Source organism: Hemiscyllium ocellatum, chromosome 13 (assembly GCF_020745735.1).
Source record: "Hemiscyllium ocellatum isolate sHemOce1 chromosome 13, sHemOce1.pat.X.cur, whole genome shotgun sequence".
NCBI classification, from domain to species: Eukaryota; Metazoa; Chordata; class Chondrichthyes; order Orectolobiformes; family Hemiscylliidae; genus Hemiscyllium; species Hemiscyllium ocellatum.
In genome coordinates, this window is record NC_083413.1 from 20,301,766 (window position 1) to 20,326,762 (window position 24,997).

Here is a 24,997-nt window from a genome sequence, read left to right on the forward strand (position 1 = left end):
AGCCAGTTCTATGGTGACATGGTTTGCTTTCTGCACAGTCATCCATTCTTGCCTACTTGTAGGCCCATTATCACATGATATGTTGCACTACTAACCGACCGTCTTGCTCTTAGATGTAATTATTTCGTATTCAGCTTTTCTTTCATCTTGGCCTGCTTTTTTTTTACCAACTGGACTATCCACTCCTTCCATATCTTTTTCTCTCTGGTCTCTGAATCCAGCTATTCGCCCAAAATCCCCTCTAAGTACCTCAACCCCCACCCCCCACATTGGTTTCAGCATAGATGCCAGCGTTCCTTCTTAATAATGGCTGTGATGACGACTCAATAGACTCGAAATTTTAACGTACTTTCTGCCTACTGACTTTCTCCACCAATTTCTGTTTTTTGCTTCATCATACTGCAGTTGTGTTGCCTAGCAGTTGTCATTAAAAAACCTAAGAGTATCTGATACTTTTCTTCTTTCAAAATAACAACAAGAATTTAATAAATATACTTTTACGAAATAATTACTCTGATTATTTAGATGTTGAGGAGCTCATTACTGTTGAAGTGTTTCCCCCCAGATTTAATATTCCTTGCTGGTTAAACAATTTAGATTTACTTTGAATGCATTTTTGCTTTTGTTCTGTGAATAAAATCAAATTGATTCGATTTTCTATCAAGTTCCTTGTTATTTGTGAAGACCATTATAGCCACAGTGTAAACACTTTGTGTCCACGTCTCATATTGAGCTGGATATGAATTCCATGCATAAGCTGCACTTTTATTAAGTTGACCTTCTCATCTGTTAATATTGGCTTTCTTTTAGCTCTTTGATTGGGATAATTTTCTTCTCAGTCTTTTCATTTATGATTTGTATATTCATATCCTACACACAGAACGAAGTCCATTATTCGGCATTGAAACAAAAAACCTGCGGGTCTGGAGATCTGAAACAAACCAGAAATTGCTAGAGAAACTCAGCATGTCTGACAACATTTGTGGGAAGAAAACAGAGTCAACATTTCGAGGTTCAATGACTCTTCATTAGAACTGTTAACAGGGAAGAAAACCTGAAGCCAAAGTGGAGAGTAGTGAGCGGATAGGTGGAGACAGATCCCAGAAAGAGAGAGTAATGAAACGGGTCAGCAAAGAAGGAGACACTGGATCGCAAGCCAGGACAGAGGAAAATCTGAATAAGAGATAAGAAGAGCTAAGAGTGCGAAGGTGAGTGCATTCAATTACATTCTATTATATGACAATTGAGCAAAAAGGTGAGAATGGGTGATTGTGAAAAGTAAACCATCTCATAACACAACTTGTTTTTGGAGTGAGTACAAAAATAGAAAAACGGAGTCAAGCTCTAAAGTTATTGAACTAGATGTTGAGCCCGAGAGGCTTTAGGGTATTAGAGTGCAAAATGAAATTGAGGGGTTGTTGTACCTACGTTTTATATATAAAAAAAGTTCAACAAGAAATAGGAAGTCAATTGAAAATAGGACTTTATTTCGAATGGAATGGAATACAGTGGGCCTGTATTCATAGAGCTTTGAAGAAATGATTGATTTGATTTATTTATTGCCATGTGTGTTTCGTAACAAAGTACAGTGAAAAGTTTCTATCTCTTAGCCAGTCTCCGGCATCACTTCAAAAAAATAAACCAAAGCATAGAATATGAGATAGAAGAATAAAGAAAAAGCGTTGAACATTACAATCCTTCTTGTTAACTGCTTCGCCACGGCCTACAGACTTGGTACTCAGACAAGTGTCTCTTTGGAGTGCGCCACTACCGGAATGAAAGCCACTTGTTTTCAGCACCGTCTCCACCAACGGCCTGGCCATCCACTGGACTTCGCAATGCAGCCGCTGCCGATGTCACAGGGTCTCGTACTGGGCCCACACTCACCTCTTCAGCAATGAATCTGCATTGTACATGCAAACTCGCCCCTGCCACACCAGCCTGAGTCAGAATTGATGTCCAGGGAGATCTGGGTTCTCTGATTGTATCCTGCAGGTAGCAACGCAAGTAATCAGAGTGGTCAAGAAGGCATTCAGCATGCTTTCCTTCATCAGACAGGGTGTTGAGTGCAAGAGTTGACCGGTCATGTTAAAGGCTTTAGTTCGGCTACATTTGGAATACTGCGTACAGTTCTGGTCGCCACCTTACCAAAAGGATGTGGATGCTTTGCAGGCGGTGCAGAGAAGGTTCACCATGATGTTGCCGGGTATGACTGGCGCTAGCTATGAAGAGAGGTTGAATGGACTCAGATTATTTTCATTAGAAAGACGGAGGTTGGAGGATGGGGGCGGTGGTGGTGGGGGGTGGGGGGGCGACCTGTTTGAGGTCTACAAAATCATGAGAGGTATAGATAGGGTGGAGGTCAAACATCTTTTTACCAGAATGGGAGACTCAATTACGAGGGTCACAAGTTCAAAGTGAGAGGGGAACTGTTTAAAGGAGATATGCATGGGAAGTTGTTTACACAGAGGATGGTGGGTATCTGGAATACATTGCCAGCGGAGGTGGTAGCAGCGGGCATGATAACATCATTTAAGATGTATCTGGACAGACACATGAATGAACATGGAGCAGACGGATACAAATAGGCCACAGGTTTGGATAGAGGATCTTGATTGGCGCAGACTTGGAAGGCGGAAGGCATGTTCCAGTGCTGTAATTTTTCTTTGTTCTTTGTTAGAACTGGGATCGATCACAATGTGTCCATGTTGAGAATACTTGTCGACCATCACGACAATGTGCTGGAGAGGCAGTAACAGACATCTCCAATGAAGGGGCAAATGGTTCTGAGAGGATGTGAGGATAAAGGTCGTTAAGTTGGGGGCATTTGGATCTCGCTCTCTGCCAGGGTGTTAGAGGCAGAAACCCTCAGAACATTTATTTAGATGTGTAAATACAAGGCCAAGTTTACAAGGCAAGTGTTGATTAAGGTTGATTACTGGTGCTTGGTTTTGACCAGTACTGATATAATGGGCTGAAGGGCCATAGTCTGTGTTATAGATCTGTCTAGGTCCATAAATGTCTTCCCTCGGAGAATAGTGGATCCATGGAATTCTTTACAAAAGAGGATTGTACAATTTGATCGTGAAGTATGTTCGCTTATATGGCTATATGTCCTGCTTTTGTTGGTAGTTTTTGCAAACATCATTCGCAGGATTACACCTTCTTGCATTCCTGTTGGCTGTTTAGAAAGTAATAACTCACTTGTGGTTTTCAACTGCACTTACTTTTATTTCATGTGAATTCAATGTGCAGAACGAGCGATCCATCAATCACGATTACCTGCATGAATGAAAGTGTGCTGGAAACAACTTGATTGTGCAGTGTCTCAGAGACTGAATCTATTTCGCGATTTTATGTGACTCATTGTTGTGAGGCGCTGAGGGATGTCCTCAGGTCGTAAGGGACGCTATATAATATCACGTTCTTCCTTATTCAGTTTAACCTAGTGATAGGTTCCTTTCAAGAAAGCAATGACGTTGAATCTGATATTCCTATTGCTAGCTGTTGTGCATACGAAGGTATCATATGGAGTGATTTGCAAATCTCGAGCAAAGAATGACTTGCCAAATTTGTCTGAAGATGGTGATATAATCCTGGGCGGGATATTTTCAGCACATTTCGATGTGATTCATGATGTTCCTTCATTTGCCGTTAGTCCATCGAGCATGTATTGCGAAAGGTAGGTCAAACTGTCATAGAATCGTAGAATATTGGACAAACGAAACACTGGAGACACTGCAGAGATGATTTATAGGGCTGATACCGGAAATCACAGTGATAGAATCACAGTTACACAGCACAAAAGTTCCAACCAATCCACGCCTAACGGCGTGTGGTTTAATATATCAGAAAGGGTTAACCGGCTGTTTCATTTTTCTAGGTAGAAAAAAAAGCTGCGGGCGACCTTACAGACGTCTTTATGCCAGAAAGGGCTCTAAAAAAGTGGATAGAGAGTGAATGTCTCACTTTATGTGAAAGAACATCACTAAAGACTATTAAGTCTTCAATACTACCAATATGGATACGCACTTCTTGGTCAGGAGCAAAGGAATGGCATACCCAGTTGAATAATTCAGTTGTAGCTTCTCAGGCTTCTCAACCCTATTGGAAGAATGGTGTGAAACTTGAAAGGGTTCAGAAAAGATTTACAAGGATGTTACCAGGATTGGAGGATTTAAGCTATTGGGAGAGGTTGAAAAGGCTGGGGCTGTTTTCCCTGGAGCGTCGGAGGCTGAGGGGTGACCTTATAGAGGTTTATAAAATCATAAAGGGTAAATAGCCAATGTATTTTCCCTGGGATGAGGAAATCCAGAACTAGTGGGCATAGGTTTAGGTTGAGAGGGGAATGATATAAAAGAGACCTCAGGGGCAACCTTTTCACGCACAGGGTGGTGCGTATATGGAATGAGCTGCCAGAGGAAGTTGTGGAAGGAGCTACAATTGCAACATTTTAAAAGTTATCTGGATGGGTGAATAAAGTGTTAGGAGGGATATGGGCCGGGTCCTGTCAAGTGGGACTAGATTAGATGGGATATCTGGTCGGCATGGACGGGTTGGACGGAAAGGTCTGAGCTGTACATCTCGATGACCCTACAAGTCAAATCGTGAAGGTTGGTGGGGGAGGGTTGGACGGGGTGTAGAGTTGAGCAACTCTTGCTTTGGAATAGGGTGAAGTGGGGGATCTCGGTTGGCGTGTGTCGTCGGGTTTGATAAATAAAGGAATGCTGGATGTTGTTCATGTTCGGGTGTTGGTGTTAGTGCAGCCCGGAAGTTGACCGGATTCCAGTGTGTCGGAGAAGCATGGGTCTGCAGCCTTGTCGATTAGTTGACGTTGAAGTCATCTGTGCTTGGGGCTACCCTGGCTGGTTTGACACTACCGGTGACGACAAGACTTGTAATCACTACATGAATCAGGGCAAATAGCGGAGCATGTGGCGGGTAACCCGCTCACCAAAATTACCCGTCGGGTTCGAGATCATGGGTTCCCAAGAACCTCTTTCCGGTAAACTGCAAGTTCCTGCCTAAATCTGTTGGTCAGAATTTTTGTTTCTATTGTGATTCTCAATTGAGTTGAGGTAGGGGCAGGGGAGGGGGAGGGGGAGGGGGCTGGTGCGGCGTGTCTGGAATATCTGGGTGAAAGTCATCTACAAAGTTGGATGTTGAATTAAATATGCACATAATTTCCTTTCTCATCTCACCATGCAGTTTTGACATCTCAAGCTTTCGCCTGATGCAGACCATGATTTTTGCTATTGAAGAAATAAACCGGAGCAAAACTCTACTTCCGAATATCACTCTGGGATATGAGATCTACGATGACTGCTCAATCTCCGCGATAACGTCGAAAGCAGCGCTAGTCTTGGTGAATGGAGAAGAAGAACTAATTGAGTACCCGGATTGTAAAGGTTCTTCCAATGTTGCAGCCATTATTGGCTGTGATATATCCACCTCATCCATTACAGCCGCAAGGACAGTTGGAGCGTTCGGAATTCCACTGGTAATATTTCAAGTATTTGACTGCACTTTTACAGTGCCCTTAGGATCGTGGCCCGACAGTGTGAATAGATGCCAGTTGGAGCCTGGAGTGAAGGGTGACGCTGACACTCCGAAGAGCATTCCTCCATGTCCCAGCATTTATAGCGCCGACCACCTAGCATGCAGAGACCTGGATAGTACGGGGCAATTTAGCATTACTAATCCACCTGACAGCGCATCTTTCAATTGATGGAGGACAGCAAAGCAACTGGAGTAAACTCACAACGACATGGGGAGGACGCGCAAACCAGTCACCCAACTGTGTCATCGAAACCGGTTCCCTAGCACAGTGATGCAGCAGTGCTAACCACTGAGCTTCCGTGCCACCCAAAATGTAACCAGGGTAGCTTTTTTTGTGTATTCCTGATTTTATTTAATTCAAATATTATTATTTGCTATAGTGGGATTTGTGGATATCACGCATATCTATTGTATATCCCCAGAATCAATTTCTGTGGATTGCTTATCTCCGGATATTAGATCCATGCCGCAATCTCCTGCGTTTGGTTTATGAGCGCACTGCCACAACGTGTAGCGACACTGCAGTCAGAGGAATAGAGGTTATTTCAGACTATCTTAAATATACTAGTAGAAAAGTCCATTGCCAGAACGCTGAAGGAAGATCGTTCCCACGCAACCACGGTGTTGATGATTGTAAATTTCAGCTTCTCATTTGCTGTTTTACCAACTCTGCAAAGGATTTATTTTGTTTGATTACTTCCAACAATCGGTGGTAAGATTTGATATTGCGGTAATGTGCAAACATAAAATTCATTCATAATGAAAATCTTGACGAGTGTTTCAAAAATATCCAAATGCAGGGAAGGAATGTCTTCATATTTTCACTCTTTTCGTTGCAGATCAGTTACTTCTCGACTTGCTCCTGTCTGAGCGATAAACAAGAATACCCGACTTTCTTCAGAACGATACCAAGCGACAAATATCAGTCCAAACTTCTCGCTGAACTTGTGAAAACATTCGGCTGGAATTGGATTGGGACGGTTAGAAGTAACACAGATTATGGGAATTTTGGGATGAGAACATTTGTTAAAGAGGCTCAAAAATTAGGGATTTGCATCGCGTACTCGGAATCGTTTCACAGAACCGATTCTGCCGAGAAAATTCACAAAATAGTGCAGGTGATGAAAGAGGCGACAATAAAGGTTGTGGTTGGATTTCTGCATGGCACCGATATGCGAGTGTTAATTAAGGAGATATTGCGCCAAAACGTAACGGGGATACAATGGATTGGGAGTGAAGGGTGGATTACAGAAGATATATTCTCACCTGAAGAGAGAGTAAGGTTTCTCACTGGGGCCATTGGTCCAGCCACCCGTAGGACAGAAGTAGCCGGCCTCAGAGATCACCTTCTAAAAATACATCCTTCTAGGTTTCCTGACAGCGTTTTCGTGAAGACGTTTTGGGAGACTCTATTTTCGTGCTCTTTAACAATGGGCAACGCAACAGAGACTCGAAGTTCTACATTCCAACTGCGGTCATGCACAGGGAATGAACATTTGAATGGGTTAGAAAATGCCTATCTTCCAGCTATCATGGACGGAAGTTCCTACCATGTGTACAAAGCGGTTTATGCTGTCGCACATGCACTTGACGATATGCTATCCTGTGAAGAAGGCAATGGCCCGTTTATGAATAATGCTTGTGCTCACATTTCAAGATTTCAACCCTGGCAGGTAGGAAAATATTTAATTTTGTTTCAGATAGAGCCCACTAACGCCGTCAAGCATGAATGTGTGTACTGTTCGACTTTCAATTGTAGTTTTTTTAAAGGCTCCCTTTTCGCAACCAATCTTATTTGGATGGACCCAATGTTCCCTCAGAGAATGAAAGAAAAACACACCAATAGCGCAAGTCTGTTCCAATATATAATTTGGATATGAGAAATATGGAAAATTCGCTTAAAACAGAAAGTTGGTATCAAATCGAATAGGATGTCCTTGCAAAGACCTCCAAATCCGTAAGCCCTTCAGTAGCATCCTACAGACAAAGAGGGACTTGTGAAGGTCAGGCACTGCTGTGATGTTGAAAGCAATAAAAACCCTGTATAGTTCCCAATAACATGCCACAAATAACATCAGAGTATCGGTCCTAGTTTTTGTTCTGCAGTAGACAGTGGAGAGTTTCAGGGTGTTGTTTGGGCCTTAATTCTCAGTAGAGTGCTTAATTTGAAACATGTCCTTCCAACAATTCAGCACTCCCTGGCAGCTATTCTGCGCTGTCAGAAAAAAAACCTCTTTATTGGATATAATGTCCACATTTTCTCAATCAGAGCAATTCTGAGTACGAGGATCAGAAACTTACAAAAATGTAGGATGGATCCCTAAGCATTGTTTGTTTCCCTCCAGATGACAGTTTGTGATAGCGTTCCTTTCTAACTTCAGTGTTCATTTGCTGAAATGAGTTTAAATTAATTTTAATGTATGGATCCAGCTGACGGCCAAAGATCTACATGTCTGGCATTGTTTCCCTATAGCTGCTGCATTACCTTCAGTTGGTAACTTTCACTGCTAAGACGGGAGAAGTCGTATATTTTGACGAAAATGGTGATCCAGTCCCGACGTATGATATAGTAAATTTACAAATGCGAACGGAAGGTTCGCTTGAAATTGTAAATGTTGGATATTATGAAGGATCAGCGCCAGAGGGACAAGAACTTGTCCTGAATATCGATGATATCGTGTGGAGCTCCACTGATAAGCAGGTATGATCCTTATAATTTGCACTGAGAAGTCATGGCAAAAATTGAAATTTATATGTGAAAAAATTGGAAAGAAGCTGCATGTGCTCTTATGTATCATTAGACCATGAGCATCACAGGCAAGGCCTTATTTTCCCTTCTTATAGCTTTGCATACAACTGAAGAGTTTTCTAGGCTACTTCTTTTAATCTTAACTCTTCCTCTACCAGTAAAGCATAACGTTTTGCTCCTGCTTTTCACAATGAGTATTCTGTACAGTTCAACAGATAGGAATGCAGTTTTCATTCTCCACTTCTGATTACCTTTTTGTTTGCAAAACATCTGACATGAAATAAATCATGTTTTTGTCAAGATTTTGGATTCCCATTTTAATTCTTATCTGGAAATAAGGATATTTCTGTGTTCATTATGTATATCGAATCAGAGAATTAACAGTCAAGAAGACAAATGACTGGATTCAAAATAGTTGGCTCTGTTTCCTCATCGTAGACATTGATAGACCTATTATTTTTCTCCAGGAAGTTCTGTACCTGTTTGTTGTAGCCAATCGTCAAGTTTGCTTTCTTTCCAAGTGGTGAGCTGATAGGAGGATTTTAAAATTGTGAAAGGCCTTGATGGAATTAACATACAAAAAATACAAGCTCTTGAATTCATAAATACGGTTAACACACCGATGGAACTATAAGAAAGGAAAATAAATAAAGGCCTTGTCAGTGATGCTCATGGTCTAATGATGCACAAAAGCACATACAGCTTCTTTTCATGCCTCCAATATTCTCATCCAAATCGTTTATATGAATGGCAAACAACTGTGGAACCAAGATCTTTGTGGTACACTGCTGGTCATAGGCATCAAGTCCGAAAGACGACTCTCTAGCACCACATTCAGTTAACTATTGCCAGGCCACTTTTGTAGCCATTTGGCTAGTTTTCACTGGATTGTGTGTAAACTAACCTTACCAAACAGACTACCATGCAGAATCTTATCGAAGTCCTTAATAAGGTCCATGTTCCCAAATGTCTCCCTCCATCTATCTTCATGGTCAAGTCTTAAAAAAAAACTCAAGTACGTTTGTAAGACACAATTTCCACCCACAACGCTTTGCTGACTACTCCTATTAATTCCTTGCTTTAGTAAATACATTTAAGTCTTGTCTTTCAAAATCCCCTCCACCAACTTACCTCTGACATCAGGCTCACCAGCTGACAGTTACTTAGATTTTCCTTGTAGCCTTTCTTAAATAATGGCACAATATTAGTCCCCCTTCTGTCTTCCATCTCCTCATCCTCGGCTGTTGATGATACAAACATCCCCAATAAAGGGCCCATAATTTCTTCCTTCATTTCCCAAAACGTCCTTGATAGACTTCATCACCTTCTGGGGATTTACTTACCTTTCCTTATTTTAAGATCTCCGCTTATGTAATTTTGGACTCTATGCAAGTCATTATTACTTATTTTCCCAAATTTCCGAGCTTCCATGTCTTTCTTCATAGTGAATACTGACATGAAACATTCATTTCGGATATTACTAATCTTCTGCAGTTCGTCACATAGATTGCCTCAATGGTCTTTAATGGGGCCTTTTCTCGTCTTAGTTATTCTTTTACCCTTAATATACTTGCACAATTTCTTTGGATTCTCATATACCTTATCTGTCAAGATTACCTGATGCCCCACTTTTGCCCTCCTGACTTCTCTCAAGTGTACTCCTACACTACCTAAATTAATGAAGGGATTAACATGATCACAGCTGTCTGTAGGTGACATATGCGTACTTTGTTATCTTGACCAGTACCTCAATATCTCTAATCATCCTGTTTTTGCTTACATCTGCCAGCTTTGTCCTTACATACAGGAACATACTATCCCTGAACTCTCAATATTTCACCTTGGAGAGTTCCCCACTTGGGAGACATTCCTTTACCTGCAAGCAGCCTACCAAGTTAACTTTTCAAAGTTCTTGTCTGATACCATCAAAATTGCTCTTGCCTCAGTTCAGAGGTTTAACTTGTGGGCCAGGCCTATTCTTTCCCATAACAATTTTGAAGCTCGAGAATTATGGTCACTGGTCCCAAAGTGCTACCCCACTAACATCTCAGATTCTTGCCATACCTCATTTCTGAAAAGGAGGCTGACTTTTGTCCCTTCTCTAATGAGTCCATCTACATTTTGATCGAAAACATTTTCTTGAACAAACTTAACAAATTCCTGCCCATCCAAACCCTTAACCCAATAGCAGTCCCAGACCGTTTGGGAAGTTAAAATCCCCTTCTACTCCAACCTTATTATCCTGACAGCTGTTTGATATATCCTTCCATATGTGTGCCTCAATTTCCCTCTGACTACTTTGCAGCCTATAGTACATTCTCTTCAAAGTGATCAACCCCTTCCAATATCTCAGTTGCAGCCATATATCTTCACTGGACAATCTTTCAGGAATATCATCGCTCAGTATTGCCTTAATGTTTTCCCAAATCAGGAACACCATTCCCCTTCCTCTCTTGCCTTCCTATCCTTCCAAGGGATTTGTACCCTGAAATATTGAGCTACCAGTGCTGCCCCACCCTCAGCCATGTTTATGCAATAGCTATAATATGCCAGTCACATGTTTAATCCACGCCATGAATTCATCTGTCTTACCTGTCAGGCCTTTTGCTCTGAAATTAATACATGTTAATTCACCAATATTTTCTCATTCTCTGCTTTGCTGTTGCCTGCCTTGTCCATACAACTTGCTCTCTTTAACTTCTGCCCAACATTAATCTCCTGTTTTGTCTTCCTACTACTTAAGGTCCTACCCTCGTGTCAGACCAGTTTAAATCCTGCTGAGTAGCTCTCGCATATCAGCCCATCAGGATATTGGTCCCCATCCAGTTCAGGTGTGACCTTACTCTCTTGCACATGTCACTTTGACCCCAGGAGAGATCCGAATGTCCCAAAAATGTGAATCCCTTCCCACTACACCAACCCTTCTGCCACACATTCTTCTGACCTATTTGTTATTCCTACTCCCACTCGTACATGGCATGGGGAGTAAGCCAGATATTACTCCCACTGAGGTCCTTTTTTATAAGCTCTGGCCTAGTTCCCTGTATTCCATAGCAGGACTTCATCCCTTTTTCTACATATGTCTCAGATACCAATATGTGTAATGACTTCAGGCTGCTTACATTTACCTATGTGGGATTTTCTGCAACTGCTCTGAGATGCTCTTAACCGTGGCACTAAGGAGACAACACACCATCCTAGAACATCGCCAGTGGCCACAGAATTACCAACTGCGTCGCTGACTCGATTAACTATCACAATTACTCTCACAACTATGATGTTGTGGCCATAATGAAGACATGGATTTCACAGGGGCAGGAATGATTGCTGGATGTTCCAGCGATTAGGTGTTATAAAAAGAACAGGGAGGAAGGTAAAAAAAATGAGGGGGTGTAGCATTGTTAATTAGAGAGTGCATCACAGCTGCAGAAAAGATAGTTGTTGCGGAGCGTTTGTCTACCAAGTCATTATGGGTGGAAGTAAGTAACAGGAAAGGAACAGGCACTTTATTTGGTGCTTTCTATAGACTCCACAATAGCAGCAGAGAGATGGAAGAACAGATGGGACAACAAATCTTCGAAAGGTGTAGATGTAACAGATTTGTTATTATGGGTAATTCAACTCCCTAATATTGATTGGAACCTCCTTAGTGCTGATGATCTGGATTGAGCCGATTTTGTCATGAGTGTCCAGGAAGGATTCGGGACTCAATATATAGATAGGCCAACGGAGTGGGGTGGGGCATGTTGAGAGACCATATTGCATTTGGTGCTATGCAACAAGCCAGGCTGGGTGTCGGATCTCTCAGTGGGAGAGCATTTTGTGACAGTGACAACTGCTTCATGCTTACCATAGCCATGGAGAAGGATAGGAACAGACCATGTGGGAAGGTATTTAAGTAGGAGAGGAGATTAGACAGGAGTTTTGGAGCATAAATTGGCAACAGTTGTTCTAAAGGTAATGCACAACTGAAATGTGGAGGCTATTTAAGGAACACTTGTGAGTGTTGGATAACTTTGTCCCACTGAAACGGGCAAGGAATGAAAAGGTGAAGGAGCCTTGGATGACAAGAGAAGAGGGACCTCTCGTCCAGAGGAGGAAGGAAGCTTACTTAAGGTTGATGAAGCAAGGGTCTGGCACAACATTAGAGGATTACAGTGTAACTAGGAAAGATCTCAAAAATTGACAAGAGTGCTAGGAGTGGTAAGGTGTAGGAATGGTAAGGCGAAGGAGCCTTGGATGACAAGAGAAGAGGAACCTCTCGTCAAGAGGAGGAAGGAAGCTTACTCAAGGTGGATGAAGCAAGGATCTGGCACAACTTTAGAGGATTACAGTGTAACTAGGAAAGATCTCAAAAAATGACTTAAGAGTGCTAGGAGTGGGCACGAGAAAGAGTTGGTAGGAATGATTAGGAAGGCATTCTAGTTTATGTGAGGAATATGAAAATGGTCAGATTGAGGGTAGGGCTGCTCAGAGATAGTGGAAGGAACTTGTGCCTGGACTCTGAAGAGGTCAGGGTGTCCCAAGTTAGTTTTTTGCTTCAGTGTTCACTAGAGAGAGGGACTTTGTTGATAATGGGAACGTCATGGCCCAGATTACTAGGCTTGAACAGACTGATATTTTAAAAAAAGTGGATGTGCTGGAAATTCTGGGAAGCATCAAGAAAGATAAGTCCCCATGGCCAGACCAGATATATCCAAGGTTACCACAGGAAGCGAAGGAATAAGATTGCTGCGCCTCTGGCAATGATATTTGCATCATCACTCTCCACAGCAGTAATATCAGGTGATTGGAGGGAGGCGAATGTTGTTCCTTTGTTAAAGAAAGGGGTTAGGGAAATCCGTAGGAATTACTAACTAGTCCGTCTTATGCCTGTGGTAAATCTGATACTAGAGAGGATTTTGAGAGATAGGATTTCTGACTATTTGGAAAATATAGCTTGAGTAAAAATAGTCAGCATGGCTTTGTGAGAGGAGTTCATGCCTCACAAGCCTTATTGAGTTCTTTGAGGATGTGATGAGACAAGTTGACTAAGGTTGAGCAGTGGTTGTGGTATATATGGATTTCAGTTAGTTATTTGATAAGGTTCCCCAAGATAGACTCATTCAGAAAGTTAGGAGATATGGAATACAGGAACATTTGTCCATGTGGATACAGAATTAGGACATAGAACATCGAACATTACAGTGCAGTAGAGGCCCTTTGGCCTTCAATGTTGTGCTGACCTGTGAAATCAATCTGAAGCCCATCTAACCGATAGTGCTCCATTTTCATTCATATGTCTATCTAATGACCAGTTAAATGTCCTTAAACTTAGCAAAGCTGAAAATGTGTTGCTGGTTAAAGCACAGCAGGTTAGGCAGCATCTCAGGAATAGGGAATTCGACGTTTCGAGCATAAACCCTTCATCAGGAACGAGAGAGAGTAGCCAAGCAGGCTAAGATAAAAGGTAGGGAGGAGGGACTGGGGGAGGGGCGATGGAGGTGGGATAGGTGGAAGGAGGTCAAGGTGAGGGTGATAGGCTGGAGTGGGGTGGGGGCGGAGAGGTCAGTAAGGAGATTGCAGGTTAGGAGGGCGGTGCTGAGTTGAGGGAACCGACTGAGACAAGGTGGGGGGAGGGGAAATGAGGAAACTGGAGAAATCTGAATTCATACCTTGTGGTTGGAGGGTTCCCAGGCGGAAGATGAGGCGCTCCTCCTCCAGCCATCGTGTTGTTATGTTCTGCCGGCGGAGGAGTCCAAGGACCTGCATGTCCTCGGTGGAGTTTAGCAAGTCAACTATTGTTGCAGGCAGTGCATTCCATGCCCCTACTATTCTCTGTGCAAAGAAACTACTTCTAACATCTGTCCTATATCCATCACCCCTCAATTTAATGCTATTCCCCCTCGTGCTAGCCATCATCATCGACGAAAAAAAGCTCTCATTGTCCACCCTATCTAACCCTCCAATTATCTTTTATATCATAATTATGTCAACTCTCAACCTTTCTCTCTCCAACGAAAACAACCTCAAATCCCCCAGGCTTTCCTCGTAAGACCTTTCCTCCATATCAGGCGGCATCCTAGTAAATCTCCTCTGAACCCTTTCCAAAGCTTTCACATCCTTCCTATAATGTGGTATATACAATGGTTGGCCGAAAGAAAATAGCACATGATAGTGGATGGAAAGCGCTCTGTCTGGAGGTCAGCGACCAATGGTGACCCGCTAGGAGCTGTCCTTGGGCCTCTGCTCTTTGTAATTTTTGAAGTAGTGGAAGTGCGGGGTTATTAAGTTTGCCGATGACACAAAGATCGGTGGTGCTGTACATTGTGTTCAGGGCTGTTGGAGGTTTCAACAAGACGTTGACAGGACGCAGAGCTCGGCTGAGAAGTGGCAGATGGAGTTAAACTTGGATAAATGTGAAATGGCTTATTTTGGAAGATCGAATTTGAATGCTGAACACTGGTTTAAAGAGAGGATTCTTGGCAGTGAGGAGGAAAAGCGGGATCTTGGGGATCCACATACATAGATCCTTCAAAGTTGCCACCCAAATTGATAGGGCTGTCAAAACGGTGTGTGGAATTTTGGCTTGCCTTAACAGGGGGATTGAGTTAAAGAGCCTCGAGGTTTTGTTGCAGCTCTATAAAACCATGGGTAGACCACAATTGGAATATTGTGTACAGTTCTGTTCACCTCATTATTGGAAGGATGTAGATGCTATAGAGATGATGTAGAGGACATTTACCAAAATGCTGATTGGATTGAAGGGCTTGTCTTATGTAGAGAGGTTGACGGAGCTAGAGCTTTTCACACTGGACAGATGAAGGAAGAGAGGTGAATTGACAGAGGTGTGCATGGTAGTGAGAGGCATAGATAAAGTAGACAGCCAGAGACTTTTCCTCCTGGCACAAATGACTGTCACGAGGGGTCACAATTTTAAGGTGAATGGAGGAAGGTATGGTGCAGATGTCAGAGGTAGTTCCTTTACACAGAGAGCTTTGGGTGCGTGGAATGCACTGCCAGTGTTGGCAGTAGAGTTAGAAACATTAGGGACATTTAAGAGACTACTGGACAAGCACATGGACCGCAATGAATTGAGGCATATGTACTTTAGGTTGATCTTGGATTAAGGTAAATGCTTGACACAAAATCGTGGGCTGAAGGGCCTGTTTTGTGCTACACCATTCCATGTTCTAATGGCATGCGTGGACTCTTCCATACCCCGCCATAGTCATACGAGACTCTTGCACTATCTGCATTGTTGTCACTTGTCTTCCTAACTATGCCTGCGGTGTGACCACTTCTCTCAAGCTACTCCGTGATCTCCCACATCTGACAGATAGAGCATACCACTCACGCCATCTCTACCCCATTGACAAAACAGATTTCTCGGGGTGGGGGTGAGGGTGGGGAATGGGTCTTGGGGGGGAAGGCGTCTGATCTAACCTTTGCCATGTAGCAGCTCGCCATCCTCAATAAAGTCTGGTTTTCACCTAGATCCGCTCATTTTAAAACAAAATATCTGTTAAGTAAAATGGCAGTTGTCATTGCAGGGCTTCATAAAAGTTCACAATGATCCGTGTGAGTCGTTGGGCAGAAAAAGATTTAAGCCTAATCATTGTCAAGAAAACATTCTTGTATCTTCTCCTACAAGTACCACAGCCAGCTGGTGCTGGTACATCTCCAGCGTTGTTGGCAGGAAGTTCAATGACTTTGATTCAATGTGAATGAAATAAGAGCAATAAATTGTCAAATCAAAGCTCTGTGTGACTTGGATTGCAACTTCCACTGGCAGAAGTTTAGCCAATCCTGGAGCGAATGAAACAGATTTAAAAGGCAACACCTAGAGAATTGTCATGATCTTAAATGCACTGCTTGAGGGAATGGTAGCAACACATCGAACAGTCAACATTAAAAAAGACTATTGGTTCAAGATTTTAAGGGTAAACGTACAGTTCACAGTGGAAGAGTAGGCTACCCGGTCTTGCAGTATACCTCTCTTGACGGCAAAGTACGAAAATTTCCACGTGTGTTACGCTGTGAATCTATTATGTGGATAACATGGCATTATTTCCTTTGTTTTAGATTCCACGTGCGCTTTGCTCAGAACCCTGTCCTCCTGGAAAAAGAAAGGTCAGCAGGAAAGGTCAGCCAATATGTTGTTTTGACTGCGCAGAGTGCGGCGATGGTGAGATCAGCAACACCACAGGTATGCATGGCGGGACCGAATACCATGTTAGCTCGTGACAATATCATTTTCATAATAAAAGGAAGATTCTTTCATTCTTTCAGATTCCATCGATTGCGTCAAGTGTCCTTTGGAATACTGGTCGAATCAGCAAAAAGATCGATGTGTTCCCAAAAAGATTGAATTCCTTTCCTTTGAAGAAGTTCTCGCTTACGTCTTAGTGGCACTTGCTTTCATGGGAGCGTGTCTTGCACTGGCTACAGCTATTATATTCTTCCAGTATCGGGAAACTCCTATCGTTCGAGCGAACAATTCGGAACTGAGCTTCCTCCTTCTCTTTGCACTAACGCTTTGCTTCCTGTGCTCACTTACCTTCATTGGGAAACCGACCGGATGGTCCTGCATGTTGCGGCGGACTGCATTTGCAATTGTATTTGTTCTCTGTATTTCCTGTATTTTGGGGAAAACTATTCTTGTTGTGGTCGCTTTTAAATCAACTCTTCCCAACAACAACTTGATGAACTGGTTTGGACCCATGCAGCAACGGTTAGGAGTATTCGTCCTCACATTTCTTCAAGGTTTAATTTGCACAATCTGGCTCATTGTATCACCTCCCTATCCAGTGAAAAACATGGCGTATTATAGAGACATTATTATCTTGGAATGTGACGTGGGCTCTTTAAAAGCCTTTTATTTTGTATCCAGTTATATTGGTCTTCTCTGCACTGTTTGCTTTCTGTTAGCTTTTCTTGCCCGGAAACTTCCAGATAATTTCAATGACGCGAAGTATATAACTTTCAGTATGCTGATCTTCTGTGCTGTTTGGATCACTTTTATTCCGGCTTATGTCAGCTCTCCTGGGAAGTACACGGTGGCCGTCGAAGTGTTTGCCATTTGGGCGTCAAGCTTTGGTTTACTTGTCTGCATTTTTGCTCCAAAATGTTACATTATCTTAGTGAAACCGGAAAATAATACAAAGAAAAATATGATGGGCAGAGGGTCTCCACTGTAGTACTTAGCTTCCTCTCTTTCTGCCCACAATATGTTCATTCTGGAAATTGTTGTTGCAATGTCAATATTCCTTGCATTCATTTTAAATATATTTGTGCTTTTGTTCTAATGAATACAAATGTAATTAATTTCGACATTGTATCAAGGTTATGAAGCCTATTTTGTCGTCTGACTCATTGGCGACCTTTCATATTGGTCTGGATATGAATTCCATGCACAAGTTACACTTTTTACGTTGGCCTTACTATTCGTTCGTAATCATGTTCATTTAATTTATTACTTGGAGTAATTTTCTTCTCAGATTGCCTTTTTTTGATTAGCAGATGCACATTCTCCGCATATTTTTGGAAGGAGTAACAGGAATGCAGACTAGTAGGCTACTGGTAAGCTTCTTGGTAGCGTAGGTGAGCAGAGGGTTCTCGGTGTCCAGGTACATAGTTGTCAACTACGTTGATGGAGTTTTTAAAGAGGCACAGGATGTGTTAGCTTTTATTGACAGAGGGATTGAGTTTCGGAACCACGAGATCATGCTGCAGGTGTACAAAACTCTGGTGTAGTAGCACTTGGAGTATTGCGTACAATTCTGGTCACTGCATTATAGGAAGGATAGAGTCATAGAGATATACAGCACGGAAACATACCCTTCGGTCCAACCAGTCCATGCCGACCAGATATCCTTACCCAATCTGCTCCCACCTGCCAGCACCCTGCCCATATCCCTCCAAACGCTTCCTATTCATATACTCATCCAAATGCCTTTTAAATGTTGTAATTCTATCAGTCTCCACAACTTCCCCTGGCACCTCATTCCATACACGCACCACCCTCTGCGTGAAAACGTTGCCCCTCGGGTCTCTTTTATATCTTTACTCTCTCACCCTAAACATATGCTGTCTAATTCTGGACTCCCCGCCCCATTCCGCTCATGATTTTGTAAGCCTCTATGAGGTCATTCCTCAGCCTCCGACGCTCCAGGGAAAACAGCCCCAGCCTGTTCAGCCTCTCCCTATAACTCAAATCCTCCAACCCTGGCAACATCCTTGTGAATCTTATCTGAACCCTTTCGAGTTTCACAATATCTTTCTGATAGGAAGGAGACCAGAATTGCACGCAATATTTCAACAGTGGCCTAACCAATGTCCTGTACAGCCGCAACATAACCTCCCAACTCCTGTACTGAATACTCTGACCGATAAAAGAAAGCATACCAAACGCTTTCTTCACTATCCTATCTACCTGCGAATCCACTTTCAAGGAGCTATGAACTTTCAGTCCAAAGTCTCTTTGTTCAGCAACACTCCCTAGGACCTTGTCATTAAGTGTATAAGTCCTGCTAAAATTTGCTTTATCAAAATGTAGGTTCACGAGGACAATTCCTGGAATGGCGGGATTACCTTACATGAAAGACTGAAGCGACTGGGCTTGAATACCCTTGAGTTTAGAAGACTGAGAGGGGTTCGGAATGGGACATATGAGATTATGAAAGGATTGGACAGTCTGGCAGCAGGAAACATGTTTCCGCTGATGGGTGAGTGTGGAACCAGAGGACATAGCTTAAAAATACGGGGTAGACCATTTAGGACAGAGATGAGGAGAAACTTCTTCACCCAGAGAGGGGTGGCTGTGTGGAATGCTCTGCCCCAGAGGGCAGTGGAGGCCCAGTATCTGGATTCATTTCAGAAAGAGTTGGATAGAGCTCTCAAAGATAGTGGAATCAAGGGCTATGGAGATAAGGCAGGAAGAGGATACTAATTAGGAATGATCAGCCATGATCATTTTGAATGGCGATGCAGGCTCGAATGGCTGAATGGTCTACTCCTGCACCAATTGTCTATTGCCTATTGTCTAACCTCACATTTACCTGAATTAAACTCCATTTGCCACTTCTCAGCCCATTGGCCCATCTGATGAGCAAGCTTTGGAAAGGATTCAGAAGAGGTTTACTAGGATGTTGCCTGGTATGGAGGGAAGGTCTTACGAGGAAAAGCTGGGGGACTTGACGCTGTTTTTGTTTGAGAGAAGAAGGCTGAAAGGCGACTGAATTGAGACATATAAGATAATCAGGGGGTGAGAAGTGGTGGACAGTGACAGCAATGTTCCTCGAGTGGCAATGACTAGCACGAAGGGACATAGTTTTGAATTGAGGGGTGTTAGATATAGGACAGATGTCAGAGACAGTTTATTTACTCAGAAAGTGGTTGGAGCATGGAATGCACTGCCTGCAACAGTAGTAGACTCGCCAATTTTAAGGACATTTAAATGATCATTGGATAGACATATGGACGAAAATGGATTAGTGTAGGAAGGATGAGCTTCAGCCTGGTTTCACAGGTTGGCTCAACATCGAGGGCCAAATGGCCTGTACTGCGCTATAATGCTCTGTGTTGTATGTAATGTTCTGCAATCAACCAAAAACGTCAAACACTGAAAACCTGAAGCAAAAACAGATATTGCTGCGCAAACTCAGTAAATCCAGTAATATCTATTAAAAGAAAACTGAGTTCACGCTTTGACTCCCATGACTTTCATGAGAATTGTTAATAGCTCGAAAATCCTGGTATTTGCGCCGAAGTCAGGGTGGGGAGTGAGTGGATATGTGGAGACCTAGTTGAGGCAGAGAGATATATGAAGGGGTCGGTGAACAAGAGATGATGGCCAACACATTAGGAAAGAAGAAAAGCAGAATAACAGATAAGAAGGGCTGAGAGTGTGAAGATTGGTGAGATCTGCTGAACACAACTCTTAAAAAGTGATCATAGGCCTGGACGTTGGAGACACTGAATCACTGTGCTAAATGCAACGCATATCACGACAGGAAGCGGTGTGGCATGGGTACAAAACATGGAAGGATGGAATCAGGCTCTAAAATTATTGAATTCCATGTTGAGACTGCGAAACCGCAGGCAGTCGAAGTGGACAATTATATTTAGGGGTTCTCGTGCACAGGTTATGAACAAAAATACACGTTTAGCAGGTAATACAATGATAAATGGAAAGTTGCCCTGTGTTTTAAAAGTTCGAAAAGTGTGGCACTTGAACAGCACTGCAGGTCAGCCAGCAACCAAGGAGCAGGAGATTCTACGTTTTAGGCATAAGGCCTTCATCAGGAATTTGCGGGGCGTGGAGCGGGGTGGGGGAGGGGGAAGGGGTTGGGGGGTGAGAGAGAGGGGGAGGTTCAAATTTTGGGAGAAGATTTGTAGCTCGGATGCTTGTTGTTGTGGTTCTGTTCGCCGAGCTGGGAATTTGTGTTGCAAACGTTTCGTCCCTGTTTAGGTGACATCCTCAATGCTTGGGAGCCTCCTGTGAAGCACTTCTGTGATCTTTCTACACTACAAATGCCGGAGGAAAGATCACAGAAGCGCTTCACAGGAGGCTCCCAAACACTGAGGATGTCACCTAGACAGGGGACGAAACGTCTGCAACACAAATTCCCAGCTCGGCGAACAGAACCACAACAACAGAGGGGAAGGTGTCTGAGAGATAAACAGGAGGTAGTGGTGGGGCTGGCGTGTGATAGGTGGGAAGGTACGGTAAGTGCATACAGGTGGGGGTGATGGTCAGAAGGGAGGATGGAGAGGATAGGTGGGAAGGAAGGACAGTTCAAGAGGTCAGTGCTGTTTTGGAAGGTCGAATCTGGGATAATGTGGGGGGAGTGGAGTTGAGGAAACTGGTGAAATCAAATTGTTGCCGTGTGGTTCGATAGTCCCAAGGTGAGAGATGAGGCATTCTTCCTCCAGGCGTTCAGCTGGACCATCTCCAACAGCTCCCTCCCCTTCCTGGACCTCTCTGTCTCCATGTCTGGCAACCAATTCAACATGGACATCTACTTCAAACCCACCGACTCCCACAGCTACTTGGACTACACATCCTCCCCAAACCCCTCCGGTAAAAATGTTATCCTTTGCACCCAAATCTTTCACCTTCACCTTATCTGCTCCCAGGAGGACAAATTCCACTCCAGGGCTTCCTAGATAGCCTCTTATTTTTAGGACCACAATTTCCTTCCACGTAATCAACAATGTCCTCCTCTGCCCTTCCAACCACAAAGATAGAACCCCTGGTCCTCACCTTCCACCTCACCAGTCTTTGGATACAACGCATTACCCTCCGCCATTTCCACCACTAGACCACCATTAGACCCCACCACCAGAGAAATATTTCCTCCGCACTCCAACCAGTATTCCAAAGAGACCATTCGCTCTCTGACTCCCTGGTTAGGTCCACACCCGCCACCAACCCACACTGCCCTCCTGGCACCTTCCCATGCTGCTGCAAGATATGTAAAACCTGCACCCACACAACCTCCTCACCTCCTGCCAAGGCCCCAAAGGATCTTTCCACATCCAACAGAGATTTTCTGTGCATCCAAACACCTCATCTACAATGTCCATTGCTCTCGAAGTGGTCTCCTCTACATTGGGGCAAAAGGACGCCAACTCGTAGAATGTTTTAGGGAAGATCTCTGGGGCACACGCATACAATAACCCCACCACCCCGTGGTCGACCATTTCAATTACCCTTCCCAGTCCGCCAAGGACATATGAGTCCCAAACCTCCTGCATTGCCAAATCCAAGCCACCTGCTGCTAGAGGAAGAATGCCTCAATTTCCGCCTTGGGATGCTCCAACCGCACAGCCCCAACATCGATTTCACCAGTTTCCTCATCTCCCCTCCCCTCTCCTCATCCCAGACCCAACCTTCCAACTCGGCTCCACCTTCTTTAACTGTCCTCCCTGCCTATCTTCATTCACACGTATCTGCTCCACCCTCTCCTCTGACCGATCACCCTCATGCCCATCTGCATCTACCTATCACGTTCCCAGCTACCTTCTACCCTGCCCGAGCTCCACTTCTACCCTCTTATTTATCTCTCAGCCCCCTTCCAACCCCCCAGTTCCTCATGAAGGGCTTATGCCTGAAACGTCGATTCTCCTCAGATGCTGCCTGACCAAACTTTGATTTTCCAGTGACACATTTTTTGACTCTGATATCCAGCATCTGTACACATCCCTTTCTCTTTTACTTCAAAGGGAAATAAATGTGGGCCTGCAATCATACAACATAGAAGAATGAAAGGGGGCCTTATCAAAACATACAAAATTTTTAGGGAACTTGACAGGGCAATTACTGAAAGATTAGCTAATCAGAAATACCAGAACAGAGGACTTAACCTCAGGATAATTAGCAACTTATATAAGACAGAGATGAGGAATACAAGAACTGAAGAGTGATTAGACAGACTGTTTTCCTTCGAGTACAGGACATGAGACGTGACCTGACTGAGATATATAAAATAATGAAGGGAATAGTTGTGGTACACTGGAAGAAACATTTCCCCTGATGGAGGAATCAGTGACCAAGGGCGTAGATTTACAAGGATGCTGCCAGGGTTGGAGAATTTGAGCTATAGGGAGAGGCTGAACAGGCTGGGGCTGTTTTCCCTGGAACGTTGGAGGCTGAGAGGTGACCTTATAGAGGTTTACAAAATTATGAGGGGCATGGATAGGATAAATAGACAAAGTATTTTCCCTGGAGTCGAGAAGTCCAGATCTAGAGGGCGTAGGTTTAGGGTGAGAGGGGAAAGATATAAAAGAGACCTAAGGGACAACTTTTTCACGCAGAGGGTGGTATGTGAATGGAATGAGCTGCCAGAGGAAGTGGTGGAGGCTGGTACAATTACTACATTTAAGAGGGGTTTGGATGGGTATATGAATAGGAAGCGTTTGGAGGGATCTGGGCCAGGTGCTGGCAGGTGGGACTAGATTGGGTTGGGATATCTGGTCAGCATGGACAGGTTGGATGGAAGGGGTCTGTTTCCATACTGTACATCTCTATGACTCTATATAAGTTGCGGTAGAAGCTTTACAGGAGATGTGAGGAAAAAATATTTTTCGGCTGCAGGTGGTGCATACCTGGAACTCACTGCCTGTTAGGGTGGTAGAGGCAGAAACCCACAGAACATTGAACAAGTATTTCGATGTGCACTTAAAATTCTAACGCTATGGGCCCCATGTTAGGTAATGGGATTAGAATAGTTTGACGCTTGATTTTGACCAGCGCAGATGTAATCGCTGAAAAGTCATTTTCTGTGCTGCAGATCTCTGTGGTTCTTTGAGTGTCTTCAGTCAGAGTGTCGTGCGCTGTGGAATCCGTTACCACGGAGGGTTGTGCAGATTGTTCGTGAAGTATATTTTTGTGTATGAGAGAGACCGATTTTGAATTATTACGCGAATCAATTATTTTGGAGAAAAGACAGGAAACTGGATTTGAAGATAATGAGATCAGACACGATCAGATCGATGGGGTGAATGACCTACTTTTGGTCTAGTCTTAGAGATGATCATAAGCAGGATTAAGGCTTCTTACAACCTGTTTCTGAATCGAAAGCTTGGACTCTCTTGGGGTTTAAAAGTTGACTTATTTTTTATTTCACATGAATTCTGTTTGCAGAAATAGCGATTCATTAATTACGAACGGCCGCATGACTGAAAATTCCTCATTAACAAGTTGAGTGAGCAATGTCTCAGAGATGTAGGCTATTTGATCAGGTTAAGATGGCTTGTTAGCTGTGAGGCGCTGTGGGATGTCCTCGGGTTATAACAGTCCCTTTATAACTTCACCTTTTTTTTCTCATTTCGTTAATCTAGTGATAGGTTCTTTGCAAGAGCGCCATGATTTTGTTTCCGATATTCCTATTGCTAGCTGTTGTGTCTACGCAGCAATCACCTGGAATGGTTTGTAAGTCTCGAGGAAAAGGTGACTTGCCTAATTTGTCTGAAGATGGAGATATTATCGTGGGCGGGATATTTGCAGCACATTTAGACGTGATTCATGATATTCCCTCATTTGCCGTCAGTCCGTCAGACACGCATTGCGAAAGGTAGGTCAAACAATCAAAAAAATTATAGAATCCCTACAATGCAGAAAGAGGTATTCGACGTCTCTGAAGAGCATCCCGCAAGGTCAAAACCCCACTTTCTCGCTGTAAATCCGCATTTAGCACAGACAACCCACAGAACCTGCACATCCTTAGACAGTACGGGGCAATTTGGCGGCCAATCTACCAAACCTCAGGACATAGCAGTAAACGATAAAGAAATCCTGATTCCACGAAACCACAAATCCCGAATAATTTTCTGAACTCAGTGAGTAATGCAGCATTTAAACAGTATTGTGTTTGTTCTGAACATGATTATGTTCTGATATCTTGATTGCATAAAGTAATTATGCAGACTAATGACCATTCTTAGCTGTCTACGTTACTCTTGGATGTCGAATTTCACTTTGATATTGCATACCACGCAAAGACAAAATTAGATCTCAAGAAGAGTCATAACAAACTTGAAAAATTTGTCCACGGATGCGGCAGATTTGCCCCAGCATTCTTTGCGTTTGTGCTTATTTAAGGAAGTAATGCTTACTTATAGCGACATGGAATTGTTGATGACTGGTTTTGTTGTCCTTGCAATGTGAAAATGCTTATTTGGGGGGCAGAAACGAATCTGAAACAG

General features: G+C 43.3%; 1 protein-coding gene across 1 annotated transcript; it reads left to right on the forward strand.

Annotated features, from left to right (window-relative positions):
- Window positions 1–3,578: 3,578 nt before the first annotated feature.
- Window positions 3,579–18,994, forward strand: LOC132821462 (extracellular calcium-sensing receptor-like; the record flags this gene model as incomplete). The annotated part of the gene is made up of 7 exons (XM_060834053.1): window positions 3,579–3,682; window positions 5,209–5,500; window positions 6,399–7,232; window positions 8,033–8,260; window positions 16,373–16,496; window positions 16,580–17,474; window positions 18,973–18,994. Coding segments are annotated over exons 1-7 (2,409 nt in total), but the record flags the coding sequence as incomplete, so codon positions are not given.
- Between the last annotated feature and the right edge of the window lie 6,003 nt (window positions 18,995–24,997).